The sequence below is a fragment of the Mesoplodon densirostris genome, chromosome 6, assembly GCF_025265405.1.
Source record: "Mesoplodon densirostris isolate mMesDen1 chromosome 6, mMesDen1 primary haplotype, whole genome shotgun sequence".
NCBI classification, from domain to species: Eukaryota; Metazoa; Chordata; class Mammalia; order Artiodactyla; family Ziphiidae; genus Mesoplodon; species Mesoplodon densirostris.
In genome coordinates, this window is record NC_082666.1 from 88594132 (window position 1) to 88613108 (window position 18977).

General features: G+C 43.4%; 1 protein-coding gene across 2 annotated transcripts in view; it reads right to left on the reverse strand.

The window, feature by feature from the left end:
* The window catches only part of LOC132491909 (transducin-like enhancer protein 1), an 87834-nt gene that overhangs the window by 21973 nt on the left and 46884 nt on the right, over nt 1–18977 (reverse strand). For both annotated transcript variants that reach the window (XM_060100958.1, XM_060100957.1), the window contains exons 9-13: nt 8042–8158; nt 4540–4593; nt 3904–4056; nt 2365–2509; nt 1145–1335 (exon numbers count right to left, since the gene is read on the reverse strand). In XM_060100958.1, the coding sequence (XP_059956941.1) occupies nt 1145–1335; nt 2365–2509; nt 3904–4056; nt 4540–4593; nt 8042–8158 (660 nt within the window). The remainder of the gene's footprint in view (nt 1–1144; nt 1336–2364; nt 2510–3903; nt 4057–4539; nt 4594–8041; nt 8159–18977) is intronic.

The window sequence follows — 18977 nt, forward strand, 5'->3', positions numbered from 1 at the left end:
AGGACAACCTGACTATCAACTTCGGCACTATCGACGTTTTAGGTCAGATAGTTCTCGGTTGGGGGCCGGCCTGGGAAAGGCAGGATAGTTAGCAGCATCCGTGGCCTCTACCCTCTCAGTGCCAATAGCATCCCCCAGTTCTAATAAACAAAAGTGTCTCCAGATATGACCAAATGTCCCTAGGGGGTAAAATCACCCCGTTTCATACCACTGGTCTAAGTCATTGCTTAAAAATTCACGCATGGATGCTCTATTTTGTGCACCTTAACGAAGGTACCTAGTCCCTCAGCTGCCCCCTTTGCTTTAAATTATCTCCCCCTCCACTGCACAGCCTTTCCTAGTAGTACAGCATAAGGGAAAAAATGATGAACTTTACTATCACCCCAAGTTATTGGAGGTAATGAAGAAGGGAGAGGAGAGAAATGCACGTGACATATTTCAAAGAGCCAACAGAAATGATTTAGGGACTTTCATCTGCTATGAGTTACAATCTAGTCCCTTTTCCTGATGCAGTCAAGGACTACACAGTCCATTTTCCCCTTCACATGCAGTTCTGTCTCTTCCTGGTCAAACACGAGGCCATTTACACAGTGGGAGAAGGTAGGACAAGAAGGAGAAGCTGCCCCACGGTTTCAGTCCCTTTGTGTTTCTCCCTGTTGAGCTGAGATCACTTCTTACACCTAAGTCATGCTGTTGGGTTTAAAGAATAATATAAGCATGGAATGAGAAAATTACGGCTCCTCAAATATTTTTTCCTAAGAATTAAAGAGGAAAAAAAAACAAACAAACAACTTCAAGAAACGAATGAAAAGGCTTCTGTGAGCTACTTGAGTCATTTCATCGCCTTCCAAAAAAAAAAAAAATCTACTTTGGTGGGAGAAAACCAGATGTCCCCTGAACCGCTGAAGTAGCTCCTAAACACTGCCTTTTTTCATCCACAAAAACAGTAAAACAAAAAGCGTTTGGCCTTAACTTAATGAAGCGGCATGCCGATGAAGGCGGACAAGAGGGAGGCGGGTGCAGCGAGGACACTGGGTCTTTGTCTGCAGGCGTGGGGACTGCAGGCCGCCGGCCGCTCCTCGGGTCCCGCCCGCCCGCCTGCGCCCACCCACGGCTGCCTGCCTGCCATCCCCGCCATCCCTACCATCGGGGAGCGCCCGTAGGCCACCACGGCGGCCGCGGCGGCGGCCGCGCTCATCTGCGGCGACATGTTGTGGAGGCTGGCGTAGGCAGCGCTGGGACTGGTCAGCTCGCCGTTCATGCCCGCGTGGGGCACCATCCCGAAAGGCGCAGGATACGGACCCGGCACCGCCAGGGGCGTCCTCAGGCCGGCCGCTGCAAGGAAGCACAAGCTGCACGTGACTCACCTGGCCGCTCAGGTCCAGCCTGACCATCAGTTCCAGGGTCCTCTTCAGTGCCCTTCATTATAGGGAAGGAGGAGAGAAGGCTGGGGGGAGCAGAGGGGTACCAACTCCAAATCCTACACAGGGTCCCTTCTTCCCTGGAGCTGAATTCATCTCCGGGAAAGAATGGACCCCAGGGGAAGAACTGCCCACACATTTCCTCCTTGGTCAGTACACTGGGCAACACTGGGAACCAGGGAGATGAAGCAGCATTATTGTACCCAATTCCCAGAAGGCTAACCAAGGCACAGGCACCACCTGTTGACTTAAACTCAAAAGAAGGTTTTCTTGATAAAATCCAAGATTTCTCCTTCAGCCCAAACTTTCCATTACCTGCTACCAATTCCAAATGAAAACCTGATCCTGGATTTATGTAAACCAGAGCACAGGTTTAGGGGGAATATTCTGGGGCCTCTCTTCCTCTGGGCCCAGAGTGTTACATTTTTCCTTTGCCAGGGAGGAAGATAAAGTTAAAAGTTATGAGTTTATTCAGGGGCTGGAGTCCCAGTGAAACCCTCCCAATTTCTCCTGAAGGAGAGACCGTGATTCCTGAGGGATATACCGGCAGAACGCTGGCCAACTAAAGCAAGCAAGAAGCACACTTGGGCCGGTCAGACAGGCTGTTTCAGTCAATATTAGCAAACTCAGACACACAATGATAGTTTGGTAAGGAGCTTACATGTGGAATAATTATCAGAAACTTTATTGAAGTCCCTGGGATTTGGATTATTTGGAAATAAAAGAAAAGCCAAGTGTAAACAGTCAGAGACTGAACAGGGTGCAGCTGCTGAAACCCAAGGACAAACATCTGTTTCTTATCATGGCTTTTCAGAGATAGGAAGGAGGGAGGGGGGCAGAAAGTGCATCTCACATTCACAAGGAAACTGCATGAGAGCTGAACTGACGAATCAAGTTGGGAAAGGGAAAAACAAAACACGGCCCACAAGAGGCAATGCCCTACCCGCTTGGTTAACGAGGGGGTCCATGGCTGGAGGCTTGCCGAGGCCTGGACGTAGTCCTGGAGTGGCGCTGGTGCCCGGCGTTGGCATGTCACTCCGAGGTGTCGGTGTGCTGGATTTCAGAACAGGCGTGCTGGCTTTTTCATGCTGGTATCATTAAACAAATTAAATGAGTATTATTTTTAATCCAAGCCATATTACACAATTTATCACAACAGCAGCTGGGACACTGGGCACCTTCTAGCTACTCCCTCAGCCAATTTTCATAAATCCACACAATGTTGACAGCATTAACTTGTGAGGGAGAAATGTTGACCTTTCCTCTTCCTGCCAGAATTAAAACTCTAGCTAGAGACACAGAACATGATCACACTCCTTCCTCCGCAGATTTTATTTTAAAAAGTATTTTTTCATCAGGCTTGTGGACTTTGGATCTCGGCCAAGTTAGAATGATGACCACCCAGAGGAAAAGTTCCTGGTCACTCAGAAGCGAATGCCCCGGTCATCGAGAATATCAGAGGGAGGACCCCCTTTCTACCTTTGCCTCTTAATGGCAGTGGGATTGAGACTAACAGTGAGAGACAGCGGAGCCATCAATTTGATGAGAAGCAAACTAGCATCTCAGAGGCAAAAGCCCTAGACCTAGTCCTATCATTTTGAGAGACGTGCCTAAAAAAAACTCTTTGGCATTCAGCAGCTGCACCCATTTGCCAACGTAACCAGAGTGGACCCACTAGTGCAGGGGCCTTCAGGAGTGAAGATAGTAACAGGGTCACAGGGCATCTTCTTCTGCATCTAAACCCTTCATGTCCTTTTAATCATAGTCTGAGAAGCACTCTGGGGTAGCAAAGAACATGGGTTAGAGAGACCCCAGCTCCCTCTGGCCTTGGAGCTGACGAGCTGTGTAAACTTGGCAAATTCCTCCAGCTTCCCTCCCCAACAGTGAAATGGGATAATGCCTTGAGGGACTATGTAGGGATTAACTGCAGGGCTGTTATGGTGCAGTTATGGTGAGGGAAGAGATGAGATACTCCACAATGTTTGTTGAATGACTGAAAGCATGAATGGGCCTGATGTACCCGCATCCCTCCCCGAGTTCCAGGCTTCCCCTGGTGCCGCCTTGAGTACATCACCATCTGCCCAGCAACCCAATCACAACATGGCCCAACAGGATGCGTCAGTCTAAAACCAGGGGAACTGTACCGCTTAAGAAAATGAGGACTTCTTAGGACCTAAGGCATTTGAACCATTTGCCAACTAGGAAGTTTCAGAGAGCCTATGCCAGGAACATATCCCCCAAGTAAGAAGGCAATGGGCATGGAAGCTTGTTATCTCTCTCTAATCAGGGCCCAAAATAGACGACCCAGAGGGCAAAAGTAATCACCACGGGGACAGAAAGCAGAACGATGAGCTTCACTTTTAAACCCTTAAAAATGTAACTCAATTAGTAAAAACCCCACATTTCAAATACTTCAGGGAACCTCTGGTTCCCCGATAAAACTAAACTGCTAAATAGGCAAGTGACAGTTCTTATGACCTACCAAGCTCATTTCTTTGGATTTCAAAGAAGTGGAACTTCCCGAGGAGGCGGTGGATGCTGGGCTGCTGGAGGCGTCTTTCTTTAGCAGACGGTTTTTGTCGATCCCATTTTCCCTGGGTGAGTGGGCGGGGCTTGCTCGTGGAGACGAGGGGTCCTCAACAAGCACAAGCAAAGGGCTCGTGATTTCACTGATAAAGGACAGATCTTTCCACACCAATTCACCAAATTAAAGGAGAGCCCTGAAAGTCCTTTAGATTTGGGGGATTTGAGGGTGTGCACCTAATACTGCTATTACAATGAATAGGATGGTGTTTGCGAGTGCACCCATGAAGACACCATAAAGAAACAATCTAGAAACAATCGTATCTTCCCTCATGCTCAAATACTTTGCCCAGAGGGCACGGGACAGAAAGGAGCACCAGACACCAACTTAGGAATCCAAAATGGTTAGGGAAACAGATTTTTTTTTTTTAAAGGAAACAAAAGTTTGTGTCGGTTTTAGACACTTATTGTCCCATCCATGAACAACCATTAAATCCTTAATGTGTAAAGTTGCAAAAGACCAAAATATGGTGGTTCCACTTTCTTTCTCTCACAAGTCACTCTGAAAATAAAGTTTGATAAAGAGAATGGTTACCTCATTAGACACGTCCACAACTAAGTTGTCATCACTTTTGTCACCATCACTGTCCTGAAAAAAAAAAGAAATTTTAATGCCATTTACTAAAGGGTTTGAGGCTCAATTAAATTTCTGTAGCTCTTGGTAGCAGACAGACTAGCAAATGACCTGGGCTCCCTTCCAGAATGCCAGTCCTGGTAATTAATACCACCATCTCCCCTTCGCATCTGACCTGGGGAGGTGCAAAGACCCAGGCAGAAAACTCTGCTGCAGCAGCACACCAGCTATACAATCACAACGTGTATACAACAGGTGATGGCAAGTCGTAAAACGTGGCGCACAGTAAGGGCTCAATAAATGTTTGCAGCAGCTGAATCTCTCTTATAATCTGAAATCTGCATATCCTTATCTCAGAGATCTTTCCCCACTGGATTTCAAATTAAGAACACAATTTCACATCATTGCTTTTTTGTGTATCACCTTGAAGGCTGCCAACAATTCTAGTGTTCATGGACAATTCATAATTATAAAGACAAACTTGAACCCTGTTCCCATGGGGTTACTAGTTACTACAAAAAATTAAATAAAGGAAACAAAAAACTACAAACAACAAAGCTAGCTACTGGCTGGAATAATGTACCAAGATCTAACCTCATGATAAGAATAAAGCTCTTTAGCAATCAGCTTGGAATACTCTTGAGATGGAAGGAAGATAGGATGGCAGTATCTGGAGGGCCCTGGCATCCTACATTAGGGCTTTTAATGTCTTGACATGAAGCCATAAAATTGGCTAATCAGAGGAAACTCCAAGGTTGCATGCACTGAGTTTGAAAAAGCTTCAGAAAAGCTGTTCAATTGAACATGATCACTCCTAAATCAAATTCAGGGCAGGGTGAAGAAGTCTACTTTCTTAGCCAAAAGACCTTATATGTCTTTTAGTGCAGAGTAATGCAATGGACATACGGAAAAATAGGTTATCGCAGTGGGTCCTATTCTCAAAAAGGAGCAGGCCCCTGGTTTATGATCTACACAGTTCTTTTACTGATGTCACTGTCAAATAGGAATACACAAATAATGTTTGAGACATATTAGTACAAGTGCAGGTGTCACCCATTAGCTTTTTGTGGCCCCCAAGTCCAGCTAGAAAGGTACCCTCAACTCTAAATTCATGTCTTAAATGTTTTATCTAGCCATACCTAAAGCATTAAGTGTGGGAGACCCAATTTACTTTCTTCAATAATGTGTTACTAGATATACCTTTAGTCATCGTTATAAAGGCACCATGCAATTCACCAGCAATAACAAAAGATTACAACCAATGAGGAAGCCTGGGTAATTAAAAATAACAGGCTATTGAAAGAAATATTTTCATGCAATAAAAGAAAAAATTAATACTAAAGAAAATTTACTTTCTCTTAGTAAAGCCCACAGAAAAGCACAAACGTTGTCAGGTGTCAAGAAACCCAGGGTGCGGGAATTCCCTGGTGGTCCAGTGGTTAGGACTCCGCACTTCCACTGCAGGGGGCATGGATTTGATCCCTGGTTGGGGAACTAAGATCCCACATGCCACATGGTGTAGCCAAAAAACAAAACAAAACAAAAACAAACAAAAAAAACCCACTGATTAAAAAAAGAAGAAGAAAGAAAGAAACCCAGAGTGGTGGTGACTAAGTATAAGCCAAAGGGGATTCCCTTTAGGAAAAAAAAAAAAAAAAACAGTATAAAAATAGTTAATGTAATGTACAAACCAAACTGGCAAAAGGTAGCAAATAACTAATTTATTATAATGGAACTGTGCAGTGAGTCCTTAAGTAGTCTGAAATTTAAATCTTAGCTTTGTACTGGACCCTTCTGCAAATATAAACCTTCACAGTACAGTATACACCTGTCATCAAACATCTAAGGTCTGAGTCCTTTGCCCCAGGTTCTCCAACATCATCTCAATACATCACCCTCAACTACCTACACAACTAGACATACCTAGTTACAAACAGGTTACAAAAAAGTCATGCAGAGCTATGGATTCTAGATCCCTCACTACTAAATAACTAATCTACAGAGCAACTCGTAATTCTATCATTGGCAAATTTGCAACGTGTCGTGGACTTTCTTGACTAGCTTATTAACAGCTGATGCCATATATAAATGTACTTGTGTGGGATACTGGCTCTGGGCAAAAGATAAGGGGCAAATATGTGCTAAACAGGCTTGGGCTGTGATGGGGAGATCAACAACTTGGGTTCTTGGGATGTTATTATGGTACAAAGTATGGACCAATTTGAGGACCTCTGGCAAAATATCCAATCCTAGGCTCTCGCTTTGGGAATCCTAACATGGTGATGAAGAGCATGGATCCTGGAGTCAGACTGTCTCCAGGCTGTTCCGCTAATTCTGACCTTGGGCAAATCACTTAAAAGTTCTGTGCTTCACTTCCCTTATAAATGAAATAGAGGGATGGTACAAAACTCACAGGGTTGTTTTGAGAGTTAAATGAAACAAGCCACGTAGAAGCACACAGTACCTGACGCTAACTTGAGATGTTGCCCAAGAAATGTTACCCACAGTTAGCCATTGGCTTGCGCCAGCCAGCAGGAGACAGAGGTCTCGCGTGGAAACCTCTGCACAGCCTGCACAGCAGCCAGCCAGAGGGAGACACTTCTTCCTCCAGGGGCAGTGGGGAGTGGCCTAATTTGAATTCTACTCCCATGCTGTTCCTGAGAATGTGTGCATCCTGAAACAGACACTCGGGGACACAAAAGGAAACTACAAGGCATCTGTCAGCTGCAATGTTTATGACCCCGAGACCAGAACCAATGGCCATTTGGCTTGGTTCGCTCTCCTCGTGAATGTGGTTTTAGCTAGATCTCTAAGTCAAGAGTCCTTACATCCAGTCGTGTGATCTCATCTATAGGGTTTGAACGAGATACCCCCAATGTTTCTTCTGGGGGTCTTTTTACCATGGACTTTTATCACTACACTGCTCACTGTGGAAGAGGACGAACTCTGCCTTAAGACCTAATACGAGCCTGAATATATTACCAGAATGGCATTCAAAAAGGTAGTTGGTGACACCGAATTCTTGCCCTTGTTATTTTAGCAGGACAGGCTACCAAATTTGCAAGGTCTAGGACAAAATGAAAATGCAGGCCCTAGCCTCAAAATTGAGAATTTGAAGAAGGTGGAGAGCAGAGCATGAAACCAACGGTGAGGCAGGGCCCCTGCAAGGCCAGGGCCAGTGGAGCTGCACAGGCTGCACACCATGAAGCCAGCCCTACAATTTTGTATTCCCTCTCATGAGTAACTACGGCAGAAAGCCTAAAATTTAACACTAAGCCTGGCAGATGTATAATTTACAACTCAAGATGGAAATAATATCCTACAATGTAAGAGTCTATCCTCTTGATACTGTTATTTTAAGGGATGTGAAATTGTCACTAAGATCTTAGAGTCCTCTGTATACTCACTTAGATGCTGAGCAAGGAAGCAAACCAATATTATTTCAAGTCCTTTATTTACTTACATAGTGGCTGGAGTCCTTATCGTCCACCTTTCTTTTCTTGATGTCATTGGAAAACTCGGGTCCGTTTCTGCGTTTATCTGTGCCTCTTAGACTGTCTGGGACCAAGAGGGAGTTACTCTGCAAGACAAAAAAAATTAATCAAAGATTTCTTCCCAGGTCTCCCTGTACACATGAAAACCCCACCTGGATGTGATAGCTGGTTTAGAAAGGTGATGCCTACATGGCCTTTCATTCCATTTAATTCATCTCATCTGAAGACTTTGATGGCAAACATTTAGAGAGATTTAGGCACTTAAAAGGGAGACCCTGACTATGCACTCAAGCCATCCAAAGCCTGGTGGATCCTTCAGGCCCTGCTCACTTAAAATGCTCTTCTGTTCTGTTTGCTGTTAGAGAAATGGGAGCCTGCTGTTTATATGTGGATGTGTTTTTATTCTTTCCCACTGAGACTCCCTGGTCAGGAATAAGAATGGCCTATGAGCAAAACCTGAGATCACTCTATTAGACATATTCTGTGACTGTAAGTCAATGTGTGCCTCTCTAAAAAGACACAAAGAGAACGGGTGGGATTAACAGCATGGTTTCCTAAAAGGCAAATCACATTTTCCACAGTAACAATGAAGGAACTCTTTTGAGTTCTTCTAATTTATTGTTGAAAATAAGATTTGGTGTTCCTTGCCAAGAGCACTGAAATTTAAGACCCAAAGCAGGAATTCCAGCCAGTGAATCTTCAACAGCAAGGCCAGCTCCCACACACAAAAGCAGGAACAAGGACTAATCTTTTCCACAAACCACACAGGATACTTTCATTCACATGTGCTGAGTATGAACTGTTGACCCAAAGAAAACAGGCATTTTAGATATTTGAGGGTCACATGACACGATGTGACATCCCTTCAATTCCCATCTCCCCTCGGGGCTAAAGCATCAGAACATGTTACAATGAGTTCTTTTAAGTGCGGGATTAGCATACGCAAGGAGGCAATTTGTTCAGTGATGTGTTACTGCCTTGAACAATGCTGAATGGGGCTGTGCAAAAACTTTCTTTCTCAAAGCCCAGATAACCTCAATTTCTGAAAGATGTTGAAGAACTAAGTCGGGGAGGACAGGGCCAACAAACAGTAATGTTACCTTTCTCTGACACAATATAAAATAGAAGGGGCCTGGGGAAACCTTTAAGTTAGACCACCTCTGATGCAATAGTACGTACCATGAGCAAATCTTTAATGATCCATTTTTAGAGGCCGTGGATAGATCTTCATTCCTAACCAGCCCAAGGAAATTAACCAGGTGGCTGGCTCTCAAAACTCCCCCGTGAAAACCGTGAACCCCACCATGGGAACGTTCTCAGTTCAACCACACACAGGAGGAAATCAAAAGTGGGAACCAGAAGGCATTCTGAAGCCTCTTTGCCCACTTCAGAGGCTGCCTCTGAAGCAGCTGAGCTCTCATTCACAACCGTTCAAGCTCCACAAATGCCAGGAGGCTTACATAAAAGCAGGGGGGAGGGACCAATGCAATTCAATATAGAGAAGCTCAGAATAACGTCTTGAGCTCAGTGTGGGGCTGAAAGGTGAGCTGGCTGGATCCCTGAACTAATTACATTGGTAAACATCTGCTAAAAACTAACCCCTCTGACCCAGACCCACAGCCTGACAGGTCGCAGGAGACTTAACAAAACTGCAAAGTGCCTACACGCTGGGGAGGGGAGAAGCAGCTTGAGCTCATGTGGAAAAAGTGTCCATACACACCTGTCTGTGTTCTAGATTATGTCAGCCCCGGAGTCTCCTCCTCCAGACTCAGACCAGATACATTAAGAGCAAGGCTGTACCATATTCAACTTGACATCTACCCACTTGCCCAGCAGAATGTAGCATAGAGTTGGTGTCCACTCACAATTTAAAAGTTAGTCTCTTTCCCCAGGGTCCCCTGTGCAGCCCTCCTGCTGTAATTAGCACTGGGAATCCAAACCACTCAGCCATCCAAAGACAGCTTTTTAATGATCTGATTTTTTGAATGTCAAGTGGTACTGTGAACATAAAAGTAAACGACACGCCTATTAGGAACAATGCAATTTCTGCTAGAAACAATAACATTTCTCTGGCTGGACCTGTAAGCCTGTCAAGCTTTGAGGCTTCTGCGTCTCCATATCAGAAGTTAAATTCCCGTTTGAGCAGCTTAAGTGAGGCCTACAATCTGAATGCGTTTTGCAAAGCTCTGAAAGTTCTTCTAAATTTAGATGGGGCTGGTAATTAGCACCCTTGCTTATCTGAAAATTGGCTCCATTCAGATGGAAGATTGAGACAAGTTACAAAACGAAATGTCTCATCATACCTTTGATGCTGTAAAACTGATTCAAAACAAGGCAGCAAAGAGTATGGGCTGCAGAGGCCTGGGAGAGCCACAGTCCAGAGTCAGGGGGTGCCTGGCTCACGCTGCAGCCCCACCAAAGACGAACCACTTTCTTTTACCCTTGTTCCCATGAAACTTGCTTGCTGTGTGTAATTGTCCCTGACATCCTCCAGCCCTGACACTGCTTTCATTGTTGTTCTTGACTTAAGCAAATAGTTCCAGCCTAATGGACTTCATTTGCTGCTGGCAACAAAAACAGTCTTGCTTAACTACTGCCTAGGTGACCCTAATCCTCATGGTTACCTCACTTGCTCCCCAGAAACCCAAAAGTGACTACATGGGTAGTACTGGACGTCTCCTAATACCATTAAGTCTTCTTCCCTCATGCTGCGTTTTGTTCTCACGTATTGTCTTATGTTCCTCAGGGCTCAGAAGTGGAATACAGTCATTTTGATGGTTGTTCTGAGCCATTTTACACATATTTTAAGAATGGGTACTGACTGAATATCCTTTGGATCCTTCAAAATTTAGGGTTTTACCTTGATTTGTTAGATTTGAACGAGAAGACTCACATTTAACATTAAAATTTAATATTTAATATTTAATCAACATTTAAGAAGAGCCTGTTTGTAAAAGAATAAAACGGAGGTTGCTTTGCTTTAAGTTACTGAAAAAGTCATTCTAAACACTGAAGATAATTAGGACCAAACTTCTCAAGATGCCAAAGCAACCTTAACACATATTCATCCTCTTCACCTCCTCAATTTATCTAGAGGATGTTCAGAGGGGAAGGCAATTTGCCTAAAGTCAAGAAGCACTATCCATTAAGTCAACTTGCCTGTGCTCCCAGAAGAAGTGATTTTTAAACTCAGTTTATATACATCAAATACTTGTACCCAAAGACTTGACCCTCCAATACTTCTCATTTAAAAGTCACATTGGCTCTTCAACCTACTGAGCTTAATATTCTAATGTGACATAATAATGCCTACCTCATGCTATCTCTGATCCCCCCCACCTCCTAATCACAGACACATCTCGACTTACTTGGTTAGATGCCCACCATAACAAAATTGTGAACATTTAAAAAAAAAAACAAAAACATTTTACAGCCTACTTTTAAATGACCTGAAAACAGTCCCAAGTTCCTGGCTTTCCACTCATGAATCCTGCCATTTACAACCCAAGATGCACACTAAAAAAGACCCCAGCAGAGAGCAACAAAGCAGCCCAGGTACTCACAGCACTGGCTTCATGCCACATCGACCACCAAGAATAGTGGTTCCACAGACCTATTTGCTGCTGCAGCCTTCTCTTCCCAGAGTCCATATCTTGAAAGATATGTATCGACCAAACAGCATTCATCAAGTAAAATTCCCCTTTCAAATTTTTATTTGCCAGTTTTTTTTTTTTTTTTTTTTTTTTTTGCGGTATGCGGGCCTCTCACTGTTGTGGCCTCCCCCGTTGCGGAGCACAGGCTCCGGACGCGCAGGCTCCGGACGCGCAGGCTCAGCGGCCATGGCTCACGGGCCCAGCCGCTCCGCGGCATATGGGATCCTCCCAGACCGGGGCACGAACCCGTATCCCCTGCATCGGCAGGCGGACTTCTCAACCACTTGCGCCACCAGGGAGGCCCTATTTGCCAGTTTTTTAATCAACATGAGAATTAGTGTTACCACACTGACTGATATACTCTAATTCTAGCCAAGAAACCTGATGTTTTATTTCACCTTGCAGCTGGTAAAATTTAATCATCTGCCAGACTTTTTCAAACACTGTAATTATTGGGCAGATTTCTACAAATGTTCTGAGAACTGGGATTTCCAGACTGTATATAAGTTTTCCTTTGTTTAAAAATTTTCTTAAGAACCAAACAAAATCATCTTATTTACCTTATGTCTTCTACAAGAACTCAAAGTAGAAGTTTTATACAGCCCATGGGGAATATTACAAATCTGAGCATATCAAGATCTAAAAACCCATTATGTTTTCAAAACAAGCTAAAATTTGAAAACCATGATGATTTCCTGCACCTAACAAGTTGCACACATTGGCGGGAATAGAGCCAAGTAAAACGATAAAGGGAGAGGCAGACCAGACAAGTCTCTGAAGAAAACAAGATCCCTCTGAAATGTTCAGTACCAGAGACAGAGTGTCTAAAAGACCTGTTAGCCCAACCGGCATGCTTTTCTCTCCATTTATATATAGAGACTACACATGAAATGACTCGATGAGGTGTAAGAACAGAGAAAACGTTATGAACCACAAGAAGGGACCCATCTCTCCTAAAATCTGAAATATCTGAGAACCTAAAACCTCAGTGGGCAACTGCACTGACAACAGACGAATTGTTCACTGTGGTTACCCTGTGCTTCCTGAGGGTCACTTCCTGCACTAACAGTGATGTGATGGTTAAGAACAGGTACAAGGTGCTTCCCTGGTGGCGCAGTGGTTGAGAGTCTGCCTGCCAATGCGGGGGACGCGGGTTCGAGCCCTGGTCTGGGGGGGTCCCACATGCCGCGGCGCAGCTGGGCCCGTGGGCCGCGGCTGCTGGGCCTGCGCGTCTGGAGCCTGTGCTCCGCGGTGGGAGGGGCCGCGATGGTGAGGGCCGCCCCCCCGCCCCGTGCACCGCGATGGGGGGTAGCCCCCACTCGCCGCAGCTCGGGGGAGCCCTCGCACAGAGGCGGGGACCCAACACAGCCATAAATAAATAAATTTATTTTAAAAAAAAAAAAGAACAGGCACAAGAGTGAGCAGAAAAGCTGCTCAGAAGAGAAAAGAAAAAGTAGGAGGTCTTCCAATATTAGAACTGGTGTGCACTCCTTGAGTGGTCAGATCCAGAGCACCATTTCCCAAATAGGTGAACCATGTTTTATAAAAACACACACCAGAACCGTTCCCTGCTGAATGGGTGCATGTTAACTAGAGAGTTGGTGGCATGTGAACCCAGTGGGTAGAAGTGGACAGTGTATTCTCTTAAAGTAAAAACAAACATGCAAACACACAAGTATTGAACCACACCTTCATATAAGAACTTACCATGTAAGTAGAAGAGTCTTTTGCACTTCAAAGAGCATTCAGTCGAATCAGAAGAAAGTGTCAAGAGTTGGACTCTGTACCACCTTTATTCTGACCATTCTAGACAATAATGTTTCTGTTTCATGCTCTGAACACCCACCCCCTCAAGACCAAGGTAAAGAGACTCAGCTGCTTTAATATGAATAAAAAGTAGTCTTTAAAGTCTTGTTCCAAGAATTTTACTTTTCTTTGGCAATTTAACAGGAATGGTTGTTCATGTATACAGAGGTATCTTGGAAAGTAAACTCCAGAATATATAAAAGAAAGCATGTTTACATTGTCAGCGTGGCCAAAACCCTTTATAAGAGTATTCATGTATCCTTCATCTATCCTGAGACCTCAAAGCAATTCTTCTGCCAACCAAGTCTAAACCTTGAAGCCACCAGCAGCAAACGTGAAAGGAAAACCCGTTCATGGAGACAGCAAAAGCGAGACAGGTTTCCCTAATGTGAAAATAATGCACATTATTCAAATGGATTTCTTTAGCTGCCATGCTAATTCCCCTTGGGAACAGTGTCCTCCTCACAGGAAAAGTGTCTGTGTCAGAGGTACAGATTGGAAACTCATGACACCTCATTTATCCTCCGTTACACTAAGGCAGTGGGAACCTGATTTGCTAGCACACTCTACACTGACAATTAACTTCTCGGTGCACATTAAAACAATTAGGTAAGGACGCACCCCATCACATCTGTGCGCCTTCTCATCCACACCTGGTACCAATTAAGCCATCACCCTGTGTGGTACTTCGTGCTGCAGTCCAGTTGGTCATTCACGTATTCTGTGTGACAAATGTATTTTTAACCTATAAGATTAACGATCCCCACTTGTCAACAGTGAAGAGTGGAAGCAAGTGGAGACATGTGGAAATGTGGAAATCACATCTTGGAAGACTGGCTGTGCAGCAGGCCTAAAGGGAACATGTCTATTTTTCATATTGTTTAAAGGCAAAATATGTGAAAAAAACAAAAAAACAGGGTGTTCTTGCACCTCGATCTAAGAACTTGGCACTGTCGGACGCAGATGGGCAACTCAGGAGGATGCTCAGAATAAAACAGAGCCACAGACATACACACCCAGTGAGTATCTGGGCTGGAAGAAGTACTAAACCACAAAATGCCTTCGGCATCACTCTCTACATCCACAGCTTGCCCTTCCACCCTCCTTCTCCAGGTAAAACAAAATAAAACCAATAAAAACCTTTAGAGCTCATAACAAATATAACTGCTTAAAAATAATCTTTAAATGACTTCATAACACCTTCATTCCCCTAATCAGGACCGTGGTCACAGCCAAAATCAAATTTGTATTTCAAACCTTTTCTAGAAGCATGTTTTCAAAGTGCTCTTCATTCTCCAGCCCCTGATGAGATGCTTCTACTGCAAGAAAAGGTCCTGAAACTAGAAAGCACTGGGTCAGGACTTGACTGTGGTATCTGGATATCTGACGGCACTTAACCCATCTCTCCTCATCAGAAAGACCGAGACACAAAGTTTATTGCTTACTGTGTTCTAGAGGAAATACTGAAGATGATGATCAGGCCAAAAGGAAAATAAAAGTTTACAAAATCTGCTCCAAAGGGTGGGCATTAAGGTTTCTAATTACAGAACACAAAATGAAGCCTAAAAAAGTTTGTGGAGGGAGAAAATAGCCTCTACCTGCTTTCTGTTTGTTTAAAGATGCCCTATCCTGGGCTTCCCTGGTGGCGCAGTGGTTGAGAGTCCGCCTGCCGATGCAGGGGACACGGGTTCGTGCCCCGATCTGGGAAGATCCCACATGCCGCGGAGCGGCTAGGCCCATGAGCCATGGCCGCTGAGCCTGTGCTCCGCAGCAGGGGAGGCCACAGCAGTGAGAGGCCCATGTACCGCAAAAAAAAAAAAAGATGCCTATCCTCACTGAGATCTCAGGAAGGTAAGACCTGAACATTCTCTGGTCACACACAGGTCCTGACATCCGCCTGGCAAGCTCCGGCCCCACAGCGAGCAGACACCTCACCTGGCACAGGAACTCCCCACAAGCAAGAAGCTGCCAGTGCTTTCCTTCCTTCAGGGGGTCACCCTTCTCGTGGCAGTGATGCTGGTTTTCCCAGATCTGTTTTTAAGCACAGAGTCTTAAATTCTGCCAAAAGAAAAATCTACTGAGGCAACCACTTAAGAAAACTTAATGTTTTCCACTGCGCCTTAATATTGAGATTTCAGGTGATTCATTTCAGTTTTATCCTGTATCTCCAGGCAATTCCTTGACATAAGTCAGGTCAACAACATTTAGGCGAAAACACCTCCTCCTGGTCCCTGTTTACCTTTGATGAATTCGAGCATCATGAGACTGATCAAGTTCCTGAGAGGCTGGGATGGGTTGTGTGATGCTGACACACTAAGAATCATTAGGAATAGCCACAGGTCATGTGAGCCCTCATCTCCACAACAGCCTCACACATTTTTTAAAAAGGAAACCACAAGTAACTACGTTGTCAGTGACTAACGACACATTTACTGTTGGCTGGCTACCCTGCAGGTAGAGCCAGGGAGGACTTTCCTAAAGGCTTGCTACGGTATGTCTGATGACTTCCCATTTGTGGTCCCTAAACCCTCACCCTGCAGACAGCCACCATCACCACTTTCTAGAAGGATGAGAAATCTTGCCTGTGCAGCCAGAACTCCACTGGGGTCTGCCTTTGTCCAAAACCCATGTTCTTTCTATCACTGTCCCCTTTCCCCCCACACCCACAGTGCCGTGGTCCTAAAGAGCCACTGGGAGATGCTGTGACATTCAAAAAAATAAAATTTCAGAAACAGGCCAAGAGTGAAGTATTCCCCAAAGCAAGCCTCACACCTTATTTCCTCCTTGCTCTCTATATTGCTGAGTGTCGTCTTAGAAAAAAGTGAAGTGACGGGTGGTCTGTAACTAGGATCTGGTCCTACCTCTGCCAATAAACTAGGGAAGTACAACAGCTAGAGAAGAAAAAGATAAAGACACCCCCTTACATTAAATAAAGTGATGGCTGTCATAACTACTTTTAAATAAGTTCTAAATGTGAACGTAAGTTTAGAAATGTTATAGGAGTGGCAACAGGGTCCCTCAGAAAGACATGATCTAAATCTCCACCTCTGTTAATTAACTATATGACCAAAGACACCCAACCTCCTTACTTCGGTGTCTTATTGAGAAAACGATGGTGACACACCATTTTGACCTCTGAAGTAGATGAAAAGTGCTTAGACTTTTCTGGGCCAGGAACCCCTTTGGAGAATTTAATGAATGTTATAATCTCTCCTCAGCATTATGTAAGAGCACTGACCCACTCTGCATACAATTTTAGAGGGGTCCCAGGACCTTCTGAAGTCCACTAGGAACCCGCCTTAAGTCCACAGATCGTCCCTGTCCTGAGTCTCTCCCACACAGACCCCCCTCAAGTCTCCTCCCTCTTCCAAGTGTTCCGAATAACCATCACATGAGTTAGATATTTCAGTGCTTTTCGTTCAACACATAATTTGACTTTGACATTAAAAGATATCACTGCAAAATGGCAGCAAGTCTACGCAGTGCCTCAGCCAGTGCCTGGCACATAGTAAGTGGTCAATAAATATGTTAAATGAATGAGTATTTAAACATCCATTCTATCATTTTTCTTAAAAACCATACAACTCCTTGTCAGTTCTCTAACTCCAGGTCTTTCAAGTAGACGTATTTAAAGGGCATTCCCTTCAGCCAAAATTTAGTGCAATTCATCTTTAAATTAATTGGGATATCTAAAGTTTTTATTACTCCTGAAGAAATAAAGGCTTTTGTTAGGTCATTTTTTTTGCTCAGTAGTAGCACTCTGGTAAATAGGCTTATGTTAAAAAAAAAAAAAAAAAAAAAAAGGTTTGCGAATTAGAAAACAGCCAAACAGCAAAATACACCTCTCAAAAGTTACTAGCTTTATCATTCATCCCTTTCAGAAACAAGAAACTTAAAAAGAGTGTCCGTATTTTCTCTCTGTTCTTAGCACCTTTATTTCCTGGGTTTTACATTAAACAGGTTACATTAAGGTTCACTTGTTTTCCTACCATAAAACCTTAAACCAGCAAATGGAATAATCTGTCACTAAAAATAAACATAAACTATCTATGAACCAGTTTTAGACTCACAGATAACAATCCACACACACTCACATTCCCTCTGACATAAGTCCGTGATTTTTGCACTTGATATAAAAAATATATTTGTTCAACATAGAAAGAAGAGCAGGAAAAAAAAAAAAAAATAAGACTATATGCCAGCCTAGAATTTTTTAGAACTCCTTGGTCTTCTTTATGGCAGAGGTTCTCAGAGTTTGGTCCAAGGACCCTGAGGGTGCCTCGCTGTGGGCAGATTTCTTCCAATACTTAAACCAAAACAATGTATGGCAACAAAGAAAATGCAGAAGCTGAGGAAAATTCAACTGCCCTCTTTTAGGCCAGGCATTGAAGACATCTGCAAATGTGCAAAAAAAAAAGTAACCACTCTTCCCACTCCAATTTTTTATTTTGGAAAATAGTTATTTTTCACTAAAAATGTTATTTATGTTAACACAAGTAGCTCTTTCTCTGTTTAAGTGATTTTAAAATGTTTTGTTTCTAACCCAGAAATTTTTCAAAATATATGACACACATAAACAAAAGTTCTCTGGGGTCATCAGTTACTTTAAGGGTAAAAGATTCTGAGACCATAAGGTCTGAAAATCGCTGCCCTATAGCCACTGCTCTTAAACCCTCAATGAGTGAACAAACAAAACAGCAGTACAGAGCAATGAATTGACTTCATCTGCCAAGTAAAATTCAACTTCATAATTCAAACCACTTTATTAAACAGATAAGTCCTATAATATTTTAGGAGCTAATAGTACACATCATCTCATTACCCACTGAGTCTCATATTTAATTTTACACAAAGTTTGAAGAGAGCTAGTTAATTTTATGTAACTGCAGCAAAATCCCACTTATATGGATAGTGAACAATGTAATTCCTCTCTACAGACTGAATTAAATTTTTAGATTAAAAATTAGTGTAGTTTCTCCATTTTATATTATCATTACCATGAGTTTTCTGTAATAATTACACAGGAAATTCAGCATATATACTTATTCTGGAAATACTCTTTGAAATTATTATTAAGACTTGACAAAAATTTGGTGTGAAAAAGGAGACATGCAAATAACACATTAAGTAATCATGTATTTTATATTATTTTATAGATTGGTTTATGCAATGTATCTACCACATTTGGACTTAAAAGTTCAGATTGCTAACTCAACACGGACTTACAAACTAAACTAAGTAGACTTGAAAACAATCCACAGCTGCCTGAAATTCAAGAACGATTTAGTACTTCTTTAAGGGTACAACTCATTAACCTTCGTCCACCTCACCCTCACTTCCCCAATCAAGTTCTTGATTACATCTTCCAGCCAAGATTACACACAGATTATTAGACATACTCAGAAATAGTCACACCGAGTTATGGAAAAATGCCTCTATAAGCTTA